The 27585-nt window shown below is 39.3% G+C and overlaps 1 protein-coding gene and 1 non-coding gene across 2 annotated transcripts in view; one reads left to right on the top strand and one right to left on the bottom strand.

The window, feature by feature from the left end:
* The first annotated feature begins 1843 nt into the window (after positions 1-1843).
* Positions 1844-1916, top strand: TRNAK-CUU (transfer RNA lysine (anticodon CUU)). The gene has a single exon. It is a non-coding gene; the product is annotated as a tRNA-Lys (tRNA).
* Positions 1917-7018: 5102 nt separating this feature from the next.
* ACTR10 (actin related protein 10) overlaps positions 7019-27585 on the bottom strand; it is a 33429-nt gene continuing 12862 nt past the window's right edge. Inside the window, exons 6-13 of the mRNA XM_019009658.4 lie at positions 26639-26706; positions 25061-25140; positions 20597-20632; positions 16651-16730; positions 16495-16568; positions 11362-11443; positions 9532-9733; positions 7019-7445 (exon numbers count right to left, since the gene is read on the bottom strand). Of these exons, the coding sequence (XP_018865203.1) occupies positions 7264-7445; positions 9532-9733; positions 11362-11443; positions 16495-16568; positions 16651-16730; positions 20597-20632; positions 25061-25140; positions 26639-26706 (804 nt within the window). The 3' untranslated portion in view covers positions 7019-7263. The remainder of the gene's footprint in view (positions 7446-9531; positions 9734-11361; positions 11444-16494; positions 16569-16650; positions 16731-20596; positions 20633-25060; positions 25141-26638; positions 26707-27585) is intronic.

Genomic DNA, 27585 nt, shown 5'->3' with positions numbered 1-27585 from the left:
CCTATAATCCCAGCACTTTTGGAGGCCAAGGCAGGTGGATCACCTGATGTCAGGAGTTTAAGACCAGCCTGACCAACATGGTGAAACCCTGTCTCTACTAAAAATACAAAAATTAGCTGGGCGTGGTGTTGCATGCCTGTAGTCCCAGCTACTCCGGAGGCTGAGGCTGAGGCAGGAGAATTGCTTGAACCCGGGAGGCAGAGGTTGCCGTGAGCTGAGATCACGCCACTGCACTCCAGCCCAGCGAGACTCCCTCTCAAAAGAAAAAACAAAAAAAGGCCAGGCGTGGTGGCCCATGTCTGTAATCCCAGTCCTTTGGGAGTCCTAGGCGGGTGGATCATCTGAGGTCAGGAGTTCAAGACCAGCCGGGCCAACATGGTGAATCCCGTCTCTACAAAAATTAGCCAGACATGATGGCGGGTGCCTGTAGTCCCAGCTACTTGGGAGGCTGAGGCAGGAGAATTGCTTGAACCCGGGAGGCGGAGGTTGTAGTGAGCCGAGATCATGCCACTGCACTCCAGCCTGGGCGACAGAGCAAGACAACTCTAAATGTATACTATTTTATGACATATCTTATTATTTTTAAATTGAATACCTCAGGAAATGTGATGCCCAATGTTTCTAGCTTCCAAATACTGTGCTTTGGGGATACTATCCTAAGAATTCTTTGTTATTTTCAGGTTTACAAATTGGTCTTTAACTTGCACTGCTAAGTAGTAGTATAAACACCACACCCCTCTCCATTATCACAGAAATTAGAAGAATTTCTTTTTCTTTTCTTTTTTTTCTTTTTTTTTGATATGGAGTCTCCCACTGTCGCCCAGGCTGTAGTACAATGGCGTGATATTGGCTCACTGCAACCTCCGCCTCCCGGGTTCAAGCGACTCTTCTGCCTCAGCCTCCCGAGTAGCTGGGATTACAGGTGCCGGCCACCGCGATCGGCTAAGTTTTTGTATTTTTAGTAGAGACGGGAGTTGGGGGCGGGGGGGGTGGGGGTGGGGGGGGGTGACTATTTTGGCCAGGCTGGTCTCGAACTCCTGACCTCGTGATCCACCTGCCTTGGCCTCCCAAAGTGTTGGGATTACAGGCATCCCGCGCCCGGACAGAATTTCTTATCTAGAAAGGTTCACCATCATTTCAGAATAAATGTATTTCCATATGACATTATTCCAGTATCTCCTATGGTAATTTGATTAAAATCACGTTTCTGACCCTTTGCCTGTTAGAGTTCACATTCTTTACCATTAGATTCAGAGACTATAATTCTTTCCTCCCAGCTTCTGTCACTTGAGGAGAATAATAGCACCCTCCAAACGTCCTATCTCTCATTGTCAGACAGTTACTCTAAAGAGACCTTATATTAATTGACTCGAAGCCCCCCTTTTCTGAATTTAACTCTTCTTCATCAGACCATGCTAAAGAAAATAGCTAAGCCCCGCGGTTGTTCAGGGAAACTAACCCCTCAGAGATTGGACTTTGTTTCTAAATGCGGAGCCCAAACATGTAGGAATCCGGAATGCCATCTGATGGAAGTTGGATGGCCTTGATATGTGTTTATGTAAACAAAACATATTGGTTGGTAAATATTTTTAAACACTTTGTTAAAAAGATTCAGTGACTGTAATGATAAAGATTCGCATGTTTTCAATGATCTTTGGATACATATACAAACATTCTTAAATCTAAGTACAATTAAATATTTAGAACGCTCTTAAAAATAATTCTGAAGTGCCGATCTAATAGTACGTTATAAATTTTTTTAGAAAAGAAACTACGCGAAGAATATAAAACCATGTAGTTAAACACTTCTCAAGAAGCAGAAAAGCAGGTTGATGTAACAGGCGCCCGGCTAGCTCAGTCGGTAGAGCATGGGACTCTTAATCCCAGGGTCGTGGGTTCGAGCCCCACGTTGGGCGCGGGTTGGGACTCTTTTCCTGAAACTTAAACGCTTTCACTAAAGCACTTAAACTACAGAGTTCTTAAGCAGAATTAATTTAAACACTTTCAATATTAACCAGATTCTCCAGTAAAAAGTTAACCTTTTGTAAACGAAGCAGGTCACAAACTGTGTTTGCGCAATTGAAATCACACGTCCTCCCCGTGTTCTCCTTAAAACACAGAGGAAACCAAATGCCCACTGTTAAAGACTAGTTTTTTGTGTTACTGTGCATACTTGGATAGTTAGTGGTAGAGGGCAGTTTTAATTGTTATCTTAACAAACCTATGAGCCCCACATTTTGGCTGCTCTTCTAAAATTTAAGAGACCGGATGTAAAAACATTCAGAGGCACCTGAGGACTCCGAAGAAAAAGAACCAATTTATCCTTCTCTGTTTCTCTTCCTCTCTCTCTCTCTGTCCTTTTTCCTGTTCTCAATATGGAGTCTATCCCTGAAGAAATATATAGTGAAAAATAGTTCTTTTTGTAGTGAGATTTATACCACCAGTGCATACATCAAGTTTTCTTCCATTCTTCTTGGGGATGGATACTAGGAAATTAAGATTCTAGTAAAGGCTCTTTAAAGACGTACAAAACAACTGAGATATGAAAATTAGGATAGGCAATTGGATATGTGAGGGAGGAAAGGTTTCCGCCTTCTCCCCTTTGCACTGAGAACTGTGAAGTCAGCAGAATGTCCTTGCCCACTCGGACCACCACAGCCAGACACATTCCAGGATCTCACCCGCCAGACCACGTAGGCGAACGGTTTATGCTCCTTCCTACCTGAAGCCAACCCTACCTAAAGTACTGGATCCTGTACCCTCCACGTGTCATACCCCAGCTCTCTACTAAAGGATCAATTTTTCTCCCTTCTTGATTTTTCCGTTCAACACACAAACATGCTGTTATTTATCTTAAGAACTTCGACCTAGTTTCCTCACAGGCTGCCATTCTATTTCTCTGTTCCCCTGTGTAGCAAAAGCCCATCCCCTTTTGCCTAAGCTCAAGTTTCCCCTCCCTCCCATCTCTTAACCCTGACAATGCCCTTCAGCCATAGACCAAAACAAAACAAAACAAAACAACAAACAAACAAAAAAACCCAGAAAACCCCCACACCTGTTGTCAAATACGTTTAGTTTATTACTCATGGCAACAAGGGAGAAGTGTGGGGTGATTCAGTAAGATAGTGATTATAGGATCTTGGCTTTTGTTGGGTAATTTGGGGGAGGGTCTAAGTAAGTAGGGGTTCTGAATTGGGTGCTCTCAGAAAACCAGGGCAATTCTAGGATATGAAATCTTATCTATAAGGATGGCAGACTAAAGGAGGGATAAAGGTGAAACTGATAAAGTAAGTCACTCGTTTAGCAAGAGGGAGGTTTGGTGTTTTGAGTTGGACAGTGACCAACTTGTCTGAAGTGTATGTTATGTGAAAAACAGAAGAAAAGCATAGTTTGCCGAAAGCGTCATATCAATCTGTAATAACATTGATGCTTACCTGTGTTAGATTAGTTCCCAGATGTCAGGCACTTCTTGCTCTTCTCAACCCACCCTAGTCAGGACTTTCCGTCCCTCCCGGCACACCCCACTAGTCTACTAAACTGTACATGAAAAGGTCATCATTCATCTCCACAAAATCGAATTGTTAATTGCAAGGCCTAATTTACTTGGAGTATCAGAAATTTGTTACAAATTTTATCACTCCATGCTGGATCCGCATCTCCCCCTTGGCTTCCAGCACACTAACGCTTTCTTGTTTTCTACCCTATCTCACCAGCTACTTCCTTTCTCTCCTATCTCTTCACTTGGGAGTGCTCCATGGATGGGTGAGTCCTTGGTCCCCTTCTCTATCCACACTCATGCACTTGGTGATCTCACAGTTTTAATTGCGATACTTGCTGATGATTCACAACTTTTTTTTTTTTTTTTTTTGAGACGGAGTCTCACTCTGTCGCCCAGGCTGGAGTGCATTGGCATGATCTTGGCTCACTGCAACTGCTGCCTCCCGGGTTCAAGCAATTCTCCTGTCTCAACCTCCCGAATAGCTGGGACTACAGGCACCCGCCACCACACCCGGCTAATTTTTGTATTTTTAGTAGAGACAGGATTTCACCATATTGGTCAGGCTGGTCTCGAACTCCTGACCTCGAGTGATCCACCCGCCTCGGCCTCCCAAAGTGCTGGGATTACAGGCCTGAGCCACCGTGCCCGGCCGATTCAAAACTTTTAAGAGAGCCCAGATCTCTCTCTTAAATATCAAACGTCTATATCCATTTGGATGTTTAGTAGATATCTCATACTTAACATGTACAAAAACTAATTCTTGATCTTTGCCCCAAAACTTGTTTCTCCTGTAGTTTTCCTTTTTTTCCCCATTAACGGTAACACCATCCTTCTAGTTGCATGGATGAAAAATATTGGAAACATTATTGATTCCTATCTCTCCAACCCCATTGTGAAAGTGTCTTTCAATATTCCCCTCCCATATTGACTGTGAGCTTGGCCATGTGACTAACTTTGGCTAATAGGACAATAGAAAGCATGATGCAAACAGTGTCTTGAGGAGAACTCACACAATGGAGTTTGGATCCAAGCTGCCAAGTAACAAATCAGTATTCTGAGACCACCATGCGAGGGAGCCTAAGCCAGCCATGTGGAGAGAAGCATGTGGAAGACAGAGAAGGCATGTGGAGAGCACTGACACTGAGACTTGTAAACAAGGCTGTCCTAGACCTTCCATCCCAGCACACCAATTAAATACAGCCAGGTGGCTATCTCCAGCTCATACTACGTGGAACAGAACTGCTCACCTGAGTCTTGCCTGAATTCTGACCCACAAAACCATAAGCAAATACGATTCATATTGTTTTAAGTTACTAACTTTTAGAAGTTTGTTACATAGCAATAGGTAACTGAAACACCCACATAAGATCTATCAGGAAATCCTGTTGGTCTACCTTCCATGTATCCAGAATCAGGCTTCTCATCTTTACTGCTAGCACCTTGGCTTAAAACATCATCTCACTGGGATTACTACAATGGTTTCTTAACTGATTTTCCTGCTTCAGTTTGTCTCTCTAAACTCTATTCTTAATGCAACATCCAGAATAATCCGGTTTAAACAAGTCAGATCTTGTCATTCCACTCAAAACCCTCCAAGGGCACCCTGTTTTACTCAGTAAGATGTATCCTTACAAGATATCCACCCACTTCCCCATCTACTATTGCCTTTCTTCTCCTTGCTCACTCTACACAAGCCAAATTGGTCTCCATGTCAATCCTGGAATATGTTAGGCATGGCTTTCCTTAGGGTTTTTTTGTTTTTGTTTTTTTTGAGACAGGGTCTCACTCTGTCACCCAGGCTGGAGTGCAGTAGCGTGATCTTGGATCACTGCAGCCTCTGCATCCCGGGTTCAAGCAATCCTCCTGCCTCAGCCTCTGGAGTAGCTGGGAATACAGGCATACAGGACCACACCTGGCTAATTTTTGTATTTTTGGTAAACATAGGGTTTCACCATGTTGGCCAGGCTGGTCTTGAACTCCTGACCTCAAGTGATCCACCCGCCTCAGCCTCCCAAATTGCTGGGATTACAGGGATGGGCCGCCACAACCGGCTTCCTCTTCTTATAAAGATGCCAGTCTTACTGGATCGGGGCGCCACCCTAATGATCGCATCTTAATTTGACTACATCTGCAACTCTATTTCCAAATAAGGTCACGTTCACAAGGTACAGGGGTTGGGACTTCAACCTATCTTTTTGAGGGACATAATTCAACCTATAACAGAGGGCTACGTTCCTTAACTTCAGCCACTAGTTGTCTGCTACTTTATAGCTAGTTTTAAAGCTCTATTTCAGTCACAGATCCTGTTTTTGATATTATTCAGTGATGAAAACTTCTTATAAATAATCTAAATTCACCAAAATATGAGGTCAATATAAATGTAAAGTTCATGTTTACTGAAAAAAGAGATAATGTTAATAAAATAGTAAATCCATCCAATTGGCAAATAATAGTATACCTATTCCTGGCAATCCTCCTGGGAGGTTTCAAAGTTAAGAAATAGACAAGCCTTGTTCTACGAGAGCTTATATTCCAGAAAAGAAGATAAAACCTCTGTTGAAACGATTACAAGGTAAAAGTTAGAAGTGCCCCAGTTATGGATACTGTGCTTAAGGAAAGAGTGCTATGGAAGAGCGGTAGGACTAGAGGACACAGGTATCCCGAAAGAATGAAGCCAGCAAAATTTCAACAAGAGGTAGTTCATTAAAAACAAATGAAAAAATAAAATAAAAGTTAAATGATTGAGTACATATTTCAAGAACCTCTGCCCTGAGAAGATATAAAGCACAAACGCAAAGATTAATGACATTGTGAATACATTTTTATAAAGCAGTTGTAACCTTATATAAAAATGAAGTATCTTTTTTCTTAGAAATGTAGAATTGCTCATTAAAAAAACTGTAAAGTTAAAAAGTGAACATTTCCACACTTGGCTTAACAAATGCTTGACTATGTTACCAAACATTCTCAGTCCAAAGATCAAATATATTTCTGGAAAAACAACATTATTATAATATGGACACCCAAGTACCAAAATAAATATATTTTTTAAATGGACCCATGTTAGTATTTGAAATAACTGGTAATGGTTAACACTATGTATGCTTTAAATGGAGTAACTGCTGGAAACACAATTAATGAGCCCAGAACAGGTTATGTGAACTGTGGAGAAATACTATTCTTTTTGAAAAACAAGCAACATAGGCTGGTACGGTGGTTCACGCCTGTAATCCCAGCACTTTGGGAGGCCGAGGAGGGTGGATCACGAGGTCAGGAAATTGAGACCATCCCGGCTAACATGGTGAAACCCCGTCTCTACTAAATATACAAAAAATTAGCCGGGCGGGGTGGTGTGTGCCTGTAGTCCCAGCTACACAGGAGGCTGAGGCAGGAGAATGGCATGAACCCGGGAGGCGGAGCTTGCAATGAGTGGAGATTGTGCCACTGCACTCCAGCCTAAGTGACAGAGCGAGACGCTGTCTCAAAAAAAAAAAAAAGCCACATAACAAACTTCCAAAATCAAACTGCTTTACTATACTTTATTGATATAAATACAGCAAATCTCAATAAGCACCAGCTACCATTTTACCACTACACAAGAGAAACAAAGTCAAAAGAATTATATATTAATGCAAAGAGTAAACACAGAATGCTTTCACTTCCACTATAGTCCTCTATAACAAAACATCCTACATACTTTGTACAATTTGCTTATAATTGGTTAAATATTTGATATGAAGCAAGGTTGATTTTTAATCAAACTTCTATTTCTCAGTGGAAAATGCTCTCTTCATCAGAGGTGGTTGAGTTTTCCCGACATCAAACATCATTTCCAAAGGTGGGTTATTGAGAGAACACCAATCAGGTATACGGCCCGTCTGATTATAATATTCCTTTGAAACAGAACGGCTCCCAAGTATATCTTGTAATGCTCCAAAAATAGCCCCTGTGTGACAAAAATATTTTTTATAGCTAAGATGAAAACTTTTACCAGAAAACTTTATGTACTTATACATCTACTTCACTATATGACAAAAGTGGACTGGTAAAATTCAGCAATGCATAGCCACAATCTTCAAAGTAATTCCAGTTAAGCCATTCTTTATTTTACATTTTGAATAACAGGGTAAGCCATAACTCCATGTTAAAGTAATTGAAATGGCCTTTAGCAGATAATAGTGAATATGATAACAAGTATTATTGCATTTAAAAGCAAGTGAGATAGAGTGGAGTGAAAGTATTTTCAACTTTCTGTAAATACAATCAATAAGATTCTGAGTTTTCTCTCTCACAACTAAGGTTACATATCAATAAATAAAATGGTACTGCAAAACCCAATAAACATCATCATAATGTCCTAACATGCTATACTGAAGACCTTATTAAGACCCACAAGGCAGTCTTTTAAAAACAATTCCATTACTAAATCAATTTGTCCTAGATCAAAACTACGTTTTGACCAAATTCTATTTTACAAGAAATAATGTAACATTCATTTTAAAATGTCATACTACTTTTTCTCTCTAAATGTACAATCCTGATACCTTCTAGCTCTAACTGCATCATAAAACACATATCAGAACCTGTATAAATGTACATATTCATGATTGTTTTTCCCTTCAAAGTAGTTATAGCTGACCCTTGAACAATGCAGGGATTAGGAGTGTGGACCCCCAAGCAGTTGAAAATCCATGTATAATTTTTGACTCCCCGAAAACTTAACTACCAATAGTCTACTGTTGACTGAGAAGTCTTACCAATAACGTGAATAGTCGATTAACACATAAACAGACCAGTATCTCTATATATTTTTTTATACATTCATGATGTATCTTTTTCTTAATTTTTTTGATATTTCTAGGCTACATGGTTTGTCTTTGTTTTTTCAAATTGTTGCAAATCTCCAAAATTTTTCTAGCATATTTCCTAAAAAACAGCATATGAGTGGACCCACATAATTCAAACCCATGTTGTTCAAGGGTCAACTGTACTTATTAGGTTAATTGCTTATTTCAGTGAAACCATCACTACTTAAAACATTTAATGAACTCAGTCACAAATATAGTCATAAATTAAAGAGGCCAATTTTCATATGTGGCTCACTAGCTTTGGAAGACATTAAAATGAACATTTTAAGAAATGGTAAGCCGGGGGCGGTGGCTCACACCTGTAATCCCAGCACTTTGGGAGGCAGAGGCGGGCGGATCACCTGAGGTCAGGAGTTTGAGACCAGCCTGACCAACATGGAGAAGCCCTGTCTCTACTAAAGATACAAAAAACTTAGCCAGGCATGGTGGCGGGCGCCTATAATCCCAGCTACTAGGGAGGCTGAGGCAGGAGGATTGCTTGAGCCTGGGAGGCGGAGGTTGCGGTGAGCTGGGATCACGCTACAGCACTCCAGCTGGACGGGCAACAAAGATGCAAAGTCTCAAAAAAAAAAAAAAGAAAGAAATGGTAGCATCACTGGAATAAATTCATAGCTTTCACTATTTTGAGGGATGACTTTAACTAAATGAGAACGTTTACTTAATATCACAGTGCAAATGCCAAGAGAAATAGGTATAAAATTCTGAAAATTAATACAATTTAAGAAAAAGTCAGCTGGGCATGGTGGTTCATGCCTGTAATCCCAGCACTTTGGGAGGCCGAGGTGGGTGGATCACGAGGTCAAGAGATCGAGACCATCCTGGCCAACATGGTGAAACCCCGTCTCTACTAAAAATACAAAAATTAGCTGGGCGTGGTGGTGCACGCCTGCAGTCCCAGCTAGTCAGGAGGCTGAGGCAGGAGAATTGCTTGAACCCGGGAGGCGGAAGCTGCAGTGAGCCGAGATCGCGCCACCACTGCACTCCAGCCTGGCGACAGAGTGAGACTCCGTCTCAAAAAAAAAAAAAAGAAAAAGTCAGTGTTAGTTCTATTTATAAAGTGGGCAATTCTGAACCCTGAATTATTTATTCTAATATATCCATTAATAGTGTCATTCAGAGACCAAATACTATATAATCATTATATTTTAAAAGTGAAATTCTTACCTCCCAACCAGGCCACACAATTAGCTTTTGCAGGTGGAGTATGAATTCGAAATGTCTTAGTGCCAAGTGCTTTTTTATATTTTGGTTTTTCTACCAAATACCTTATTTCTGCAAGCAATCTGTGGAGAAATCCTGGCAACATAGAAGTGCCACCTATGACTACCAAATTCTCTGCTAGTTGCTTCCTGGTGTCTATCGGACACTGTTATTAAAAAGAAAAAAAGAAGGATTTATTCTGAACTGTACAAATAATGCTTGATTGAACTTAAGAAAATATACATATATATACTATTATTATACATATTATTATTATACTACAGATTAAACAGGTGATGGTTTGTATCACAAAAAGGGCCACAGCAAGGTTTCTTTCATGTAGCAAATATAACCACCATAAAAATACTGCCAAATATATACATAAACTTTAAAGATTTTAAAATAGTTTAAAGTCTAAAAGCGTAGAATTTTACATTCCATAGGGCATATGTGAGTGTTCTCACTGTCAGGGTAGCAATGATTAAGTAGGGCAAAGAGCATGAGAAGAAATAACTTCTCTTTTTTGGGATAAGTGAAATATGTAGAAATTTAATTTTTCTAAGGTGTATTCACAGTGCCAGTTGTTAAGTGGGAAGATAACGCTCCTAGAAAAATTATGGTTCTACATCAGTTCTCTTTAAGAGTTGGCAATGATAAGGTCCTTCAATGAATGGAGCCCTAGAGGTAAACATATCTTCCAAGGCAATGGTATTTCATGCGAAGTCCTATAATTACATAGTCATTAAACAAAAGAGACATATTATTACCATATGTCCTGTGGAATTTAAAACTGAATACTATACAACCCTGAATTGGAAGGAACCACAAGCCACACTAGGTACAAAATAAAAATCTGGTCCCTGGTCTTAAAAGAATGCACATGTCACTGGGTTTGGTGGCTCATGCCTGTACAGCCCTTTGGGAGGCCGAGACAGGTGGATTACCTGAGGTCGGGAGTTCAAGACCAGCCTGACCAACATGGAGAAACCCCATCTCTACCAAAAATACAAAATTAGCCAGGCATGGTGGCACATGCCTGTAATCCCAGCTACTCGGGAAGCTGAGGCAGGATACTCACTTGAACCCAGGAGGCGGAGGTTGTGCTGAGCTGAGATCATGCCATTGCACTCCAGCCTGGGCAACAAGAGCAACACTCTGTCAAAAAAAGAGAAAAAAAAGGCCAGGTGCGGTGGCTCATATTGTAATCCCAGCACTTTGGGAGGCTGAGGCGGGCAGATCACAAGGTCAGGAGTTCAAGACCAGCCTGGCCAACATGGCGAAACCCTGTCTCTAAATAATGCAAAAATTAGCTGGGCAAGGTGGTGGGTGCCTGTAATCCCAGTTCCTCAGGAGGTGGTGGGTGCCTGTAATCCCAGTTCCTCAGGAGGCTGAGGCAGGAGAATCGCTTGAACCCGGGAGGCAGAGGCTGCAGTGAGCTGAGATCGTGCCACTGCACTCCAGCCTGGGTGACAGAGCGAGACTTTTGTCTCAAAAAAAAAAAAAAAAAAATGCACATGTCCATGGCACTCATTATCCTGGGGTTTGGAATGTTGTAGATGCCATTTCTCAGTGCCAGAGTAAAACTCATGAACTATAAAATTTTAAAATGAAAGTTTAAAAAGTTAAAAAAGGACCATATTCTGTAAAAATTAATAAAATTTAATAAGCAGATTAGTTGTTGACACATATTAAAAATAATATGTGACAAGGATTGCTAGTTGCCTAAAATAACATTTAAAATTTATATTTAAAGGACTGTGATAATAAAGGGAATTTTTTGACAAGATAAAATACCTGTATAAGGGAATCCAATATTAAAGTGGCAACTGATTGCTCTTCATTATCTTGTTCAAAAAGAATTTCCACAACTGAATCTCTAATAGATTTAAAAAGAGAGCTTTCTGTTGGTGTCACGTATTATAATATTACACAGAATACACCATTATTTCCATTTACATAGTATTTTTAAGTACCAATACTACATTAACAAAGAATAATTATTAAAATACAAGGTGTTCTCATTTGTAAATGGAGAGGATAACAATGCCTGCCTCACAGGGTTTGAGGTGAAGATGCAATGAGTTAATAGAACAGGGTTTGGCACATAGAAGGCATTCCCTAAATTATTAGCTGTTACTATTATTATGTATAGATTTACATTTATTTTGTGTCCAATTATAACTCCCCAGACCTAATAAGAGAAAAGAAATAGTATTCTATGGAAGTTAGTAAGATTCAATAAGCAGATTAGCTAGTGATACAAGAGATTTATAAGCAATCACCCCCCATTTCTTTGTTTTTTAAAATAATACAAGGATCACTAGTTGCTTAATAAAATATCCATTTTCCAGTTTAATCTCAAATTAAAATTACTCTATTTCTTTTTGGTAGCATGAGGAAGATCTCTGTGGTGATGAAAGAGTTCTATATTTTTTAAAAAATTATATATATATTTAAGGTACACAACATATTTTGATATATACATATATATACACACACATAATGAAGTAATTACTACATTCAAGCAAACTAACCTATCCATCACCTTCCATAAGTAGTAAGAGCACCCAAAATCTATTCTTTTTTTTTTTTTTTGATACAGTCTTGCTCTGTTGCCCCGGCTGGAGTGCAGTGGTGTGATCTCGGCTCACTGCAAGCTCCGCCTCCTGGATTCATGCCATTCTCCTGCCTCAGCCGCCTGAATAGCTGGGACTACAGGTGCCCGCCACCACGCCCAGCTAATTTTTTGTATTTTTAGTAGAGACGGGGTTTCACCTTGTTAGCCAGGATAGTCTCAATATCCTGACCTCGTGATCCGCCCGCCTCGGCCTCCCAAAGTGCTAGGATTACAGGCGTGAGCCACTGTGCCCGGCCCCAAAATCTATTCTTAGCAAATTTTCAGTATAGAATACAGTGTTACTAACTAAAGTCCTCATGCTGTACATTAGATCTTATTCATCACTCATAACTGCAAGTTTGTGTCCTTTGACCCTCTCCTCATTTCCTTCCCCTCCCAACTCCTAACAACCACTGTTTTACTCTCTGTTTCTAGATATTTGACTTTTTTTTTTTAGATTCCACATATAAAAGTGAGATCAAGCAGTATTTTTCTTTCTGTCTGGCAATAGTTCTATATCTCCATTGTTGTAGTGACTGTAGAACTCACACATGATATAATAATACAGAACTGACATATATTTTATGCCAATGCCAATTTACCAGTTTTGATATCATATTATAGTTATATAAGATGTTTAACCATTGGGAGAAACTGAAAGGGTATATGGGACCTCTCTGTATTATCTTTTACAACTGCCTGTTTATCTGTAGGATTTGAAAATAAAAAAAGATAAAACTCCATTTTTAAGCTAGATATATTGTGCCTCCACCCCATCCCACTAGTTAAAACATTGTATTTACCAGCCTTTGGCCAGATGCAATGGCTCATGCCTATATTCCCAGCATTTCAGGAGGCTGAGGCAGTGCAGGGGAATGGCTTGAGGCCAGGAATTCCAGACCAGCCTGAGCAGCACAGTGAGACGTCATCTCATTAAAAAAAAAAAAAAAAAAAGTCTTTCTTGCAACTAGATGTAGTTAAGTACCAGACAATGAGATGTAGGCAGAAGTAATATGTCGGACTTTTTTTTTTTTCCCTTTTGAGACAGAGTCTCGCTCTGTGCAATGGTGTGATCCCGGATCAGCCTCCCAGGTTCAAGCAATTCTCATGTCTCAGCCTCCCAAGTAGCTGCGATTACAGGCCTGTGCCACCACGCCCAGCTAATTTTTTGTATATTTTCAGTAGAGACGGGGTTTCGCCATGTTGGCCAGGCTGGTCTCAAACTCCTGGTCTCAAGCGATCTGCCCGCCTCAGCCTCCCCAAAGTGTTGGGATTATAGGCAAGAGCCACCGCACCCAGCCTATGTTGGACTTTCAATTAAGAGTTAAGTACTTTCTTCTTTCCCTTCTTAGGACTACTTGCTTGAAACAAAAACATGGTAGCTACAACTCCAACAGCCATCCTGGACCTCAAGGACAAGGGCTACATCTCAGAGATGATAGATGGAAAGATGTTTGGGTCTCTAATATGAGATGATAATATCATCCCTGGATGATCTACCTCTGAACTTCTTTTCTTTTAATTTCAAATTTTTTGAGATAGGGTCTTGCCCTGTTGCCCAAGCTGGAGTGCAATGGCACAATCTCAGCTCACCACAACCTCTACATCCCAGGCTCAAGCAATCCAACAGCACTGGCATTCCAAGGTGCTGGGATTACAGGTGTGAGCCACTGTGCCCAGCCTTGAACTTCTTTTAAATGAGATAAACTTCTAACTTGTTGAAGCCACTATTTTCAGGTTTGTATAACTGTGGCCAAACCAATCCTAACCAATGCAATACAAAATTAACTATACATATACAGGTATAAACTCTATTTTTTATAAAATTGGGATATTATGCATAACTATTTTAAAGCTTTTAAAAATCCTTTTCAAAACATAAAATCCTCTTCATGAGACTCAATCTACTAGCTAATTTCTTCCACTTCACCACTAAAGTATACTAACTGAGGCCTGCAGTATGCTGAACAGGCATAGCTGGTCAGGCCCTTGCCACTATGCCTGCAGACTTCTTCCACCAGTTGAGCTGCATGCTTACAAAGAGTCACTCTTCCTTTTCCCAATCTTTTGTCAGCTGATTTGATATTAAAATTACATAACTTAACAATTATTACTTAACCAGTGAAATATTAAGGTAGAAAACAAGTTGTTCTTTATATGAATGTTGAAAGCTTTGGAAAGACAAGTTCATTTTTAAAAATATTTGTAACAGGTGAGACAACTGTAAAAGTCTAGAAGAAAATAACTAGATGGATTCTGTTTATTTTTAGTGGAGATGTGGTTTCACCATGTTGGCCAGGCTGGTGTCAAACTCGTGACCTCAAGTGATCCGCCCGCCTTGGCCTACCAAAATGCTGGGATTACAGGCATGAGCCACCACGCCCAGCCAACTAGATGGATTCTGTACCAAGACTGATTCCTAGTAACTTTAAGCTCTTACTGTACTTATAAAAAGAAAAAAAAAAAGCTGGAAATCATAAATTATGAATTACTGGTTTATATAATTTTAAGTCAGCACTCTATAAGCAGACTTAGCCTCAAATAAAAGGTCTTGGAAAAACATAAATACACACAAATTTTAAGTTAAAATAAAATGTTTAGTATACGATTTTTTATAATGGTCCTTTACTTTAAATAACCCTTTTTTTGCTTCACCAACCAACTACTGGTCAGTATTGTCTAATTAGAAGGTTTCAATGGAACTATACCTTTTGGTAGAAACAACATGTTAGGCTGGGTGCGGTGGCTCACACCTGTAATCCCAGCACTTTGGGAGGCCAAGGCAGGCAGATCACCTGAGGTTGGGAGTTCGAGACCAGCTTGACTAACATGGAGAAACCTCGTCTCTACTAAAAATACAAAAATTAGCTGGGCGTGGTGCGCATGCCTGTAATCCCAGCTACTTGGGAGGCTGAGGCAGGAGAATTGCTTGAACCCGGGAGGTGGAGGTTGTGGTGAGCCGAGACCACATCATTGCACTCCAGCCTGGGCAACAAGAGTGAAACTCCACCTCAAAAAACAAAACAAAACAAAACAAAATAAAAAACACACAAAAAAACAAAACACAAAAAACATGTTAGTAAACAAATTAATTGGGTTTGGAAAGTAAGACATACTGGCTTTCTTTATTCACATTAGCATTTTCCTATTATTTTGGAACCAACAATTCCATGTTCATTGAATTTCCTTTTTTTTTTTTTTAAAGAAAATAGAGATGGGGAGCCCGGGGCAGTGGCTCATGCCTGTAATCCCAACACTCTGGGAGGGCAAGGTGGGAGGATTGCTTGAGTGGAATTTGAGACCAACTGGGCAACACAGTGAGACTCTATCTCTACAAAAAAATTTTTTTAATAAGAGAAAAAAAGAGATGGGGTCTCACTCTGTTGCCCAGGCTGAAGTACAGTGGTACAATCATAGATCACCATAACCTCAAACTCCTGGGCTCAAGTGATCCTCCCACCTCAGCTTCCTAAAGGCTAGGACTATAGATGTGTACCACTATGCCTGGCTAATTAAAAAAAATTTTTTTTTTTGTAGAGGCAGGGTCTTGAACTTTTGGGCTCAAGATATCCTCCCACCTCCACCTCCCAAAGTGCTGGGGTTGCAAGTGTGAACTACCAGCCAGGCGCGGTGGCTCACGCCTGTAATCCCAGCACTTTGGGAGGCCAAGGCGGGTGGATCACCTGAGGTCAGGAGTTCGAGACCAGCCTTGCCAACATGGTGAAACCCATCTCTACTAAAAATACAAAAATTAGCCAGTCATGGTGGTGGCTAATTCTTGTATTTATGAGAACTAATTCTCAATTACCTTGATAAATAGGAGATAATTTTTTTTTTAATTTTTAAAAATTTAAAAAGCTGAATAGGCTGGGCACAGTGGCTCATGCCTGTAATCTTAGCACTGCTGGAGGCCAAGGTAGGCAGATCACCTGAGGTCAGGAGTTTGAGACCAACCTGGCTAACATGGCGGAACCCTGTCTCTACTAAAAAATACAAAAATTAGCCAGGCATGGTGGCAGGCACCTGTAATCCCAGCTACTTGGGAGGCTGAGGCAGGAGAATTGCTTGGACCCAGGAGATGAAGGTTACAGTGAGCCGAGATCGTGCCACTGCACTCCAGCCTGGGCAACACAGCAAGACCTTGTCTCAAAAAAAAAAAGCTGAATAAAATTAATCATGAACAATGAGGCTTAACAATAAACACTGAACTGTTAAAATGGCAATAGTGAAATAAAGGCTCATACAAATATTTTTAAAAGCCAAAAGTTTATTTTAGTTTAGTACTTTGGCGTAAAAATTTAAGATCTAACCTGATTGATCCAAGGATATGTAAAATCTTCTCTCCATCTAATGGATAGTCAACATTTGGGGGTGGGGAGGGACGCTGAAATATAAATATCATAAATATAAGTCCACACATGTTGTAACCTTTGCAAAAAGATGCTTTTTTTTTTTTTTAAACTTACCTCATTATTCCCATCAATATTAAATTTTGCTGCTTGGATTTTTAGTCCTCGCTTCAGATCACTTACAAAGCAAGTACGCGCTTTAAGGAAGAAAAGGAGACCTTATTATGGCTAGTTATTATAATTGAACAGAGTGTACCTACACCCCAGTTAAAACAATTCTATTCAAGTGAACATGCTCATCATCTATTCCTTTGGATTTTATAAACTCTATTCCCATCTTTAGTTAGCTAACAATAATTTGTTCATTAAAAAACCTGTTTTGGCCAGGTGCAGTGGCTCACGCCTGTAATCCCAGCACTTTGGGAGGCCGAGGCAGGCGGATCACCTGAGGTCAGGAGTTCGAGACCAGCCTGCCCAACAGGGCGAAACCCCATCTCTACTAAAAATACAAAAAATTAGCCGGGCGTGGTGGCGGGTGCCTGTAATCCCAGCTGCTCCGGAGGAGGCGGCAGGAGAATTGCTTGAACCCGGGAGGTGGAGGTTGCAGTGAGCAGAGATCGCGCCACTGCACTCCAGCCTGGGCAACAAAAGTGAAACTCCATCTCAAAGAAAAAAAACAAACCAGAACAAAAAAACAACCTTTTTCATTGACTAAGGTGTCATAAGACATGTTGTACATTCATCTTGTATAAAACCTCATTTTAAAAAAATCACCTTTGAGGAAACTGTTGTTTGATATCTCTTGTATAAGGAGGACCACAATAAAAATTAATTTTACCATCATAAAAATGTAGCTATTCTAACTGAATAGCATATTTCTTTAAACCAGATTTTCTTTCTCCCTCTCTCTGTCTGATTCTTTTTAAGGAATCTTGTTGTGAAAAGATGTTACCAAAAAGAAACTGGAAAAAAAAAGAAATAAAATTAATAAAAATGTTGGTTGGTCAGAACACAACGCCAATTTTTTTTTTTTTTTTTTTGACAGAGTCTCACTCTATTGCCCAGACTGGAGTGCAGTGGCGTGATCTCGGCACACTGCAACCTCCGCCTCCTGAGTTCATGTGATTCTCATACCTCAGCCACCCAAGTAGCTGGGATTACAGGCACACGCCACCATGCCCAGCTAATTTTTGTATTTTTAGTAGAGACAGGGTTTCGCCATATTGGTCAGGCTGGTCTCGAACTCCTGACCTCAAGTGATCCACCTGCCTTGGCCTCCCAAAGTGCTGGGATTACAGGCATGAGCCACTGCGCCTGGCTGGTACAATGCCAAATTTTGCTCTTAGTTGCAATTTAACATTCCTTAGTTTTGGGCTTTTTGTAATGATTGTTCCTCATTAGCACAACCCAACACTACCACTTTCTTTCTACTATATCACTTTACTTTTTGCATTTTGAAAACTTTCTTTTAAAAATTCTATTGCAAAGTATTTTTTATAATAAGCTGCTTAAAATTATTTCAAGGTAGTTAAGGAATACCTTTTTTAAAGTAGAGACAAAATTGATGTTAAATGCAAGAAATCTGACAACTTGGTTGTATTACTTGTAAAGCATGTTAGCCATATATATTATGAAAAGAATTATGTATAATATATATGATATAATGCATATTGATATGATATATATTATACACAATTCTTTTCATAATACATTATGTAGTGAATTTCATTCACAAATTCAAAACACATGTGTTGAGAATCCACAATATGCTACTATGCTAGACAGTGAGCTAGGCGCTAAAGCTACTTATATGTTTTATATTTTATTCAAGTTCTCGTGACTATCTAAGCAAAGTAAATACCTAGCCTTGAGATCTTTTTTTTGTTTTTGAGATGGAGTCGAGACTGACTTGCCCAGGCTGGAGTGCAGTGGCGCAATCTTAGCTCACTGCAACCTCCGCCTCTGGGGTTCAAGTGATCCTCCTACCTCAGCCTCCCAAGTAGCTGGGACTACAGGTGTGCACCACCATGCCTGGCTAATTTTTTGTAGTTTTATTTTTATTTTTTTGAGACAGAGTTTCACTCTGTCATCCACGCTGGAGTCCAATGGCGTGATCTTGGCTCACTGCAACCTCTGCATCCCAGTTCAAGATCACACAATACAATATGTGTATGCTGCATATTAGTTTTTGTTTTTGTTTTCTTTTGAGACAGTCTTGCTCTGTCACCCAAGCTAGAGTGCAGTGGTCTGAACTTGCCTCACTGCAGCCTCCACCAGGAGATCCCAGGCTCAAGTGATCCTCCCACCTCAGCCCCTCTAAATAGCTGGGACTATAGGTCTGTACCACCACACCTGGTTAATTTTTGTATTTTTTGTAGAGACAGGGTTCATCACGTTGTCCAGGCTGGTCTTGAACTCCTGGGCTCAAGTGATTCATCTGCCTTGGCCTCCCAAAGTGCTGGGATTACAGGGGCCAGCCACTATACCCAGCCTGCATATTTTTTTTTTTTTTTTTAGACAGAGTCTCGCTCTATTGCCAGGCTGGAGTGCAGTGGCGCGATCTTGGCTCACTGCAACCTCCGCCTCCCAGGTTCAAGCAATTCTCCTGCCTCAGCCTCCTGAGTAGCTGGGACTACAGGCGAGCGCCACCACGCCCAGCTAATTTTCGTACTTTTTAGTAGAGACGGGGTTTCACCATGTTGGCCAGAATGGTCTCGATCTTTTGACCTCGTGATCCGCCCACCTTGGCCTCCCAAAGTGCTGGGATTAGTCATGAGCCACCGCGCCCAGCCCCTGCATATTTGTTTTTAACAGAACGGGTTTCTACTGAACATACCTTCAACAACATGCTTTCTTCCTTAACATTATGGACCTTCTTCCAAAACAATACTCTAGCTCTTAACAGCTACACAACATTCCTTATAATGAAGTTACCAAACTTCATGCAATAACACTTTTTGGATGGGATGCAACACTTTGAATTTTCATAAATATGCCAGATTGCTTTCCAAAAAGGTTAGTTTGCAATCCTTACTACTAATAATAAACATCCATTTTCCTACAATCTCACTAATACCAGATGTCTTTCAAATTTTTGCCAATCTGATGTCTCCCTGACTAATGGAAGAGTTACACATCTTTTCACAGGTTGGAGGTCATATGAAAAGAAAACACTCCACATGGTCAACAATTGTTATATCATGGAGGATAGAAATGGAAGAGAGGAAAGGAAACCATTTTACCTGAGATATTTCTGTATTATTTGAACTACTGTAATAAGCATTACAAATGATTGAAATTTTATAACAATTGAAAAGAATTTAGGTAATTAAAACACATAAAAGATAATAGGTAATATAATGGAAAGCAAGATCTATTTTGTAGCCTGAGCTCTAACCCTACCTACTTGTGTGACACTGAACAAATAACAACATTTCACAGCCCCAACTGTATTAGATTATCTCTAGCTCTCATTTAACTGTAAAATCCATTACTGTCTATTAAACATCCTAAATTATTAACATTAATGACATGCCAAGTATTGAAGATTATATTTTAAATGTATTTTATTTTAGTGAATAAAAATACCAGAAAACCCAATTTGAACATTATCATAGAAATTCACCCTAGCAAAGTAGAAGCAATAAATCTCACTTAGGTGAAAACAATGTACTGTGTAGTACTTTGGTCACAATTCTGGAAGTTCTTAGAAAAATGTATAAAGAAAACTAGAGTAAAAAACATTATACTACATCAAACCAGTAGCTTTCTTAAGCAATTTAACTGTTCTTTCACACTGCAAAATACTAGTTCCCTGGTAACCCTGTATACTCTGTATACAATTGAGAAGCTGCTTCAGTAACACATCATCACTATGCCACAGCTTCCCTAAGTGTGAAAAAAAAGTGGAATTTGTACTTAGAGTATCCCATAGCCTATATATTAAATACTTTTAGGATATTACATTATGAATATATTTTCTATCTGTGTAAATGTTTAGAAGCATATGCCCTCCAAAGTAACACTTAAGGATGAAAGGGACAAAAATGAGAACTTAGTTTACCTTTAATGTCCTCTAAGACACCTTCCGGAACTGAACCTAAAACAAATATTTTATTTAGAATTATAAAACTTTAATAATAATTAAAAACAGTCTATTAAATTGCCTTCACATTTCTATTTTTCAATTTAGAAAAAAATTTTAAAAATACAACTACTATAATTTTCTCAAAAAGTCTAACAGAAAAATTTAATTTTGTTTTAGGGAAGAAATATCATCATTCAAAGCCAAGACAAACCATGGAAATTGAAGCCAAAAATTGAAGTTTCAAGTTTATCTTTCTGGTGATAATAAATAGTTGTCAGTAATGTGCTAACATATTTTTAAAAAGTACCACACACCATCTTTTAATCTTGTACTTCAAGGTAAAGGTGACATTTAAAAAACAACTGAGAAAGTACTTATTCATTCTTTTTTGAATTAGGTTCTAAATACTAAATGAAAGAGGCTCATTCAAAGTTCAGCTAAAGATACCAAGTATATCTATCTTCATGCAATACAGGGAGCCTTTGGAAAGTGAATGTTTGGATATATTACCATTGTTATAAAATTTTGTTGCCAAAAATCTGTCTCAGAAACAAAATTTTCTAACCTAAAGTCTTCGAAACTAAGAATTTTTAACCTTGGGGCCAGGCGCGGTGGCTCACGCCTGTAATCCCAGCGCTATGGAAGGCCAAGGTGGGCCGATCACCTGAGGTCGGGAGTTCAAGACCAGCCTGACCAACATGGAGAAACCTCGTCTCTACTAAAAATACAGAAAGCTGGGTGTGGTGGTGCATGCCTGTAATCCCAGCTACTCAGGAGAATGAGGCAGGAGAATCGCTTGAACTCGGGAGGAGTTTGGGGTAAGCCAAGATCGTGCCATTGCACTCCAGCCTGGGCAAAAAGAGTGAAACTCCGTCTCAAAAAATAATAATAATAATAATTTTTAACCCATTGTAAAATATGTAAAAATATTTTCATTGATTTATAAGAACAAATTATTGATATCAGGGAAGATAGACATCTATAGCTGAAAAATAAATCATTATTTAATAAGCATAATTATGGCCTTCTTCCACCTGGATCTACATTTGTTGTCAACTATAACTTTCAGTTCTGAGAGCCATTAAAATTAGGTAAACTTAGAAACCACACCATTAAAATGTTAAGCCATAATTTTTTAAAAAAAGCATATTTAATATTTAATTATATTGCAAAAGATTTTTATCTTTAGTAAGTATAAGTTTAGAATTATTTATTATTTTACCTTTATTATCTCATCCTTTCCAAAGGCTTACTTTTGTGTTTCATAATATAGTAACAATAGTACATATATGGTTTATAAATAAACAGACATACTAAAGATAACATGCTCGAAGTTTTATTTTACCTGTGGGGCCAGTACATTATAAAAAATTTTTGAAGATTTCCTATCTTTAAGTGTTAAAATTTATCAAGAGGGTAAAGATATGCCAGAAGATTTAATCCTGATTATAAATAGATGAGAGAAATGTAACTTGACTGTAAGAACCTGCAATTTAAAAATAAGTGCTAAAACCTACAGCATTCCACAACTTCAATGCTCTCTCGGAACATTTATATAAATTTTAACATGTGTCAAACAACTTTGGTAATATGAGAAACTGTTTTCTTCAGGCAAATGTAAGGCAGGCCTGGAAATAAAGAGTTTAATTTAGCTAAGAGTAGATGCTGCTTTGGGAAGAAGCTCCTTAATCATAAGGGGCAAATAATTATAACTATTTAAATTTTGCAAGTAAAGACTAGAAACAAGAGGCATTCCCTGGCTCTGGCTCTAAAAAAAATGCTTACATTTCAGTTAGGAAAATAAGAAGCATAATATATTGGTATATAATTTAAACTGTACATTTTTCCAATCAGTGTACTTAGGTTAGCCTTTTTGAGTTACTATGATATATTCATTCTTTTTTAAACTAAGTTCTAAATACTAAATGAAAGAGGCTCATTCAAAATTCACTTAAGGATACTCAAGCATATCTCAGACTTGCATATAATCTTTGCTAAGAACCTGGAAAAGAGACATTTTAAATTTGTTTGCATTTCTTTTTCTTTTTTTTTTTTTGAGACAGAGTCTCCCTCTGTCACCCAGGTTGGAGTGCAATGGCTTGATCTCGGCTCACTGCAACCTCCGCCTCCCAGGTTCAAGCGATTCTCCTGCCTCAGCCTCCTGAGTAGCTGGGATTACAGGATTAGCCACCACGCCCAGCTAATTTTTTTTTTTTTATGTAGAAACAGGATTTCACCATATTGGTCAGGCTGGTCTCGAACTCTTGACCTCAAGTGACCCACTCACCTTGGCCTCCCAAAGTGCCGGGATTACAGGCGTGAGACACCGTGCCCAGCCGTATTTGCATTTCTGATCCTACTAAGTGGGTGCTTCAGCAAATATTTGTATGATTTGATTCCACAATTTTGTAGGACTGCATGGCTATCACAGACTCAGATTGTGAGTATTAAAAGGAAAGGTTAGAATCAGTACAAGGTTGACTAGAAAAAGAATATCCAAGAATGTATCGTTTATAATTTTATGGAAATATTATTGGGTTTAAAGACGTTTACAAAGAACATCTTGGGATGCTACACTGAATTTCTTATCTTTGAAGACCTTTTATAAATTACCTGTCACCAAAATATACTAAGACATCACAAAGTTATCTGGAATTTGAAAGCTATAATTGGACCTACAGAATGAAAAATGCTATTAACTTAACTATCAATAGGGAACAACAGGAAAACATAGGTATGCCTAAGTGTCGCAAAAATCTCGCTTTCCAACATATATTCAATGCCCTAGCACTACACTAGGTGCTGCAGATTGAAAAATAAATAAGACAGGGATCCTCAAAGTCTCCTGAGGGAAACAAGTGAGTTAACAGGCAAATGAGAATGTGTCATATGTGCTATAATAAATTACTGCCAAGGGCTTAACAGAGAGGAGCAATTTATTCTGCTTAGGGAAGATGAGGAAGGCTTCACCATTAAGATGACATTCCAGCTGAGTCATGCAGAGGGATCAAAAACCCAACTAGGCAAAGAAAAACATCCCAGGGAAAGAAAAAGAATAAACGAAGGCACAGGGCTGTGCTAGGACTCACGGTGCCTCGACAACTGTAAGAAATTTACTGTAGCTTTAATAAGGAGCAAAGGATAAAGTTTAGTGATCTAAGGATAAGAGGTAGAACAAACTCAGATTTTGAAGAAACATTTATATCCAACAGATAATTTGGATTTTAACTTGTAGGAGCTTACAAAAATTCTCAAGCAAAAGAGCAATGTATTTATATTTATTTTGTGAAAAATTGGCTGGGCACAGTGGCTCAGGCTGTAATCCCAGCATTTTGGGAGGCGGGGGCTGGTGGATTGCTTGAGCTCAGGAGTTCGAGACCAGCCTAAGCGACATGGCAAAACCCCATCTCTACAAAATGTACCCCCCAAAAATTAGCTGGGTGTGGTGGCTTGCGCCTGTAGTCCCAGCTACTCAGGAGGCTGAGACTGGAGGATGGCTTGAGCCTAGGAGGTGGAGACTGCAGTGAGCCAAGATCGCACCACTGCCCTCCAGTCTGGGCAACAGAGTGAGATCCTGTCTCAAAAACATAAAAATATTTGTGGAAAGTTATTCCTGGCAACAGTGTGAAACAGACCGAATCCATCCAGAGTAGACTTCTGTAATAATCTAAGAAATGAGGGCCTAGATTAAAACAGTGTCTTTGCTCTCGGGTGTTCAATGGTGTGGAAGGTTAAAAAAAAAAAAAAAAAAGAAAGAAAGAAAGAAAAATGAGATCTGAAAGAGATTTCTGAAGAATTGAAAGGCTATGATAACTCCCAGTTTTGTAAAACGGGAGACAAGGAAGATATTATCTTTAATAATTGAAATGAATTTGAGGAAAGACATAATGTGTTCACTTTTGGAAATCTTAAGTTTGAGGTGCCTAGAGACATGCACAGTCTCTAATAATCAGTTGGAAATATGAATATCAAGTTCAGAAGAAGGATCGGGCCCAGTGACACATTTCAGAATCAACAGCATGCAGATGTAGAAGTTGTGGGAGTAGATAAGATCAGTTAAAAAGCCAGTAGAGAAAAAGAAGGAACAAACACTAGATCCCTAGTGGAATACCAGTAGAGAAAGCAAGAGCAGAGGAAGCCAGAGGAATATTTGGGGAAATAATAGACAACCACTAAAAAAAAGAATCCTGAAAGCCAAGGAGAAGAGAGCATTCAAGAGTACATGATGATCCACAATGTCAAAAGTTCTGGAAAGGATGACTAAAATCAAACTATTGAATTTAGTGATTAAAAGTTCAATGGTGAGCTTATAGTTGAAGCAGTACCATCAGGGCATGGGGAGAAAAGAGAATAATCATGCAATGGAGCAAAGACTAAAATACAAGTTGAAGAACAAAAAGAGAGTGTAAACCACTCCTAAACCACTTAAAATGAATTTACCCATCACTGAGGGAAGGCTCTGTTCTTTAGCAACACTTGTGTCAACAGTACATTGTTCCAATAGTTGAGTTTCCAACTCTCTGAAATTAAAAAAAAAAGTTACTGGAATGAAAATATTGAAACTGATATCCTTATTTGATACTTTTAACTACATAATAGATTATTATGATTTTTTTTTTGGAGACAGTCTTACTCTGTTGCCCAGGCTGGAGTGAAGTGGCGCAATCTGGGTTCACTGCAACATTCACCTCCTAGGTTCATGTGATTCTCCTGCCTCACCCTCCCGAGTAGCTGGGATTACAGGTGCCCGCCACCATGCCCGGCTAAGTTTTGTATTTTTAGTAGAGATAGGGTTTTGCCATGTTGGCCAGGCTGGTCTTGAACTCCTGACCTCAGGTGATCCATCTGCCTTGGCCTCCCAGAGTGCTGGGATTACAGGTGTGAGCCACCACACCCAGCCCGATTATTATGATTTAAATAAAAATGATCTTCCTGCCAGCCACGGTGGCTCACGCCTGTAATCCCAGCACTCTCGGAGGCTGAGGCGGGTGGATCACCTGAGGTCAGGAGTTTGAGAACAGCCTGGCCAACATGGCAAAACTCTATCTCTACTAAAAATACCAAAATTAGCCAGGCATGGCGGCGCATGCCTGTAGTCCCAGCTACTCGGGAGGCTGAGGCAGGAGAATCGCTTGAAACCAGGCAGCGGAGGTTGCGGTGAGCCGAGATCATGCCTCTGCACTCCAGCCTGGGTGACAGAGCGACACTCCATCTCAATAATAATAATAATAAAGGTCTTTCCCATGACATAAGTTTACCTATGTAATAAACCTGCACTTGTATCTCTAAACTTAATAAAAGTTAAAAAAAAAAGAAAAAAATGTGGTACATATACACAATGGAATACTATTCAGCTATAAAAAAGAATGAGATCCAGTCATTTGCAACAACACTGATGGAACTGGAGATCATTATGTTAAGTGAAATAAGCCATGCACAGAAAGACCAATATTATATGTTCTCAATTATTTGTGGGATCTAAACAGCAAAACAATGTAACTCATGGACATAGAGAGTAGAAAGATGGCTACCAGAGGCCAGGGAGGATAGTGGAGGGATACAAGGGAGGTGAGGATAATTAATGGGTACAAAAAAATAGAAACAGTAAGACCTACTATTTAATAGCACCACAGGTTGACTATAGACAATAATAACTTAATTGTACATTTTAAAATCATGTAAAGAGTGTAACTGGATTGTTTGTAACTCAAAGGATAAATGCTTGACGAGATGGATACCCCATTCTCTATGATGTGCTTATTTCTCATTGCATGCCTGTATCAAAACATCCCAGGTACCTCATAAATATATACACCTACTATGTACCCACAAAAATTAACAATTAAAAAAACTGGTTTATTCTTAAAAAATGAATATACTCGAAGCTAATAGAGGGTGGAATGAATAAAATTCACTGTCCATATCACAAGCCCTCTATTGATCACTGATCAACAAACAGATTAGCAACTGTTTTTGTGGCACGGGTGAAATGAATGTGTTAAATTCCAAGAAACTTACTTGTGAAGAGCTTTTCCTCCTAGGGGTAGTGCTCCCCAACAATTTAGAACTGGGATTCCTTCATATATCTATAGAGTAGTCAAGGATACTACTATTTTAGGAGATAAAATGTGGTTTCCTTGATATTTTCGTCACCTTTTGCAGTATTGTTCTAAATATGCTTTAGTGACAAATTTTTATTTCTTATTTTTAACATAGTTACAGAAAAATCAAAGAGTAAGTTTTTTTCATGTTCTTCATCAAAGAAAACAGAATAAAAATACACATAAGCACATGACCACACACAATTCATTAGATACAGCTGGGGCATCTGACAAAGTAGCCACTAGGCCTGTGCAGCTACTTAATACATGAAATATGGCTAGTCTGAATTGAGATGTGCTCTAAGACTAAGCTACACACCAAATTTAGAAGGTTTTAATACCAAAAAACCCCACTAAAATACCTCATTATAATTTTTGTATTGATGGAATACTGGAATATTTTGAATACATTGGGTTAAATAAAATATACTATTAATTTCATCTTTTCTCATGCCTTTTAAAATGTGGCGCTTAGAAAACTCTATTAACTTTTTTTTGAGACAGGGTCTTGCTCTGTAGCCCAGGCTGGAGTGCAGTGGTGCGATCTCGGCTCAGTGCAACCTCCACCTCCCAGCTTCAAGTGATTCTTGTGCCTTAGCCTCCCAAGCAGCTGGGATTACAGGTATGTGCCACCACACCCGGCTAATTTTTGTGTTTTTCGTAGAGATGGGGTTTTGACAAGTTGGCCAGGCTGGTCTCGAACTCTTGGCCTCAGGTGATCTGCCCACCTCAGCCTCCCAAGGTGCTAGGATTACATGTGTGAGCCACGGCACCCAGCCTAGAACACTCTAAATTACATACATGGTCCACATTATATTTCTACAGGACAGAGCTGAGAGGGAAGTAAACAATATTTACTGTGGG

Source organism: Gorilla gorilla, chromosome 15 (genome assembly GCF_029281585.2).
Source record: "Gorilla gorilla gorilla isolate KB3781 chromosome 15, NHGRI_mGorGor1-v2.1_pri, whole genome shotgun sequence".
Classification (NCBI taxonomy): domain Eukaryota; kingdom Metazoa; phylum Chordata; class Mammalia; order Primates; family Hominidae; genus Gorilla; species Gorilla gorilla.
This window is presented reverse-complemented; position numbering and strand designations above follow the sequence as displayed.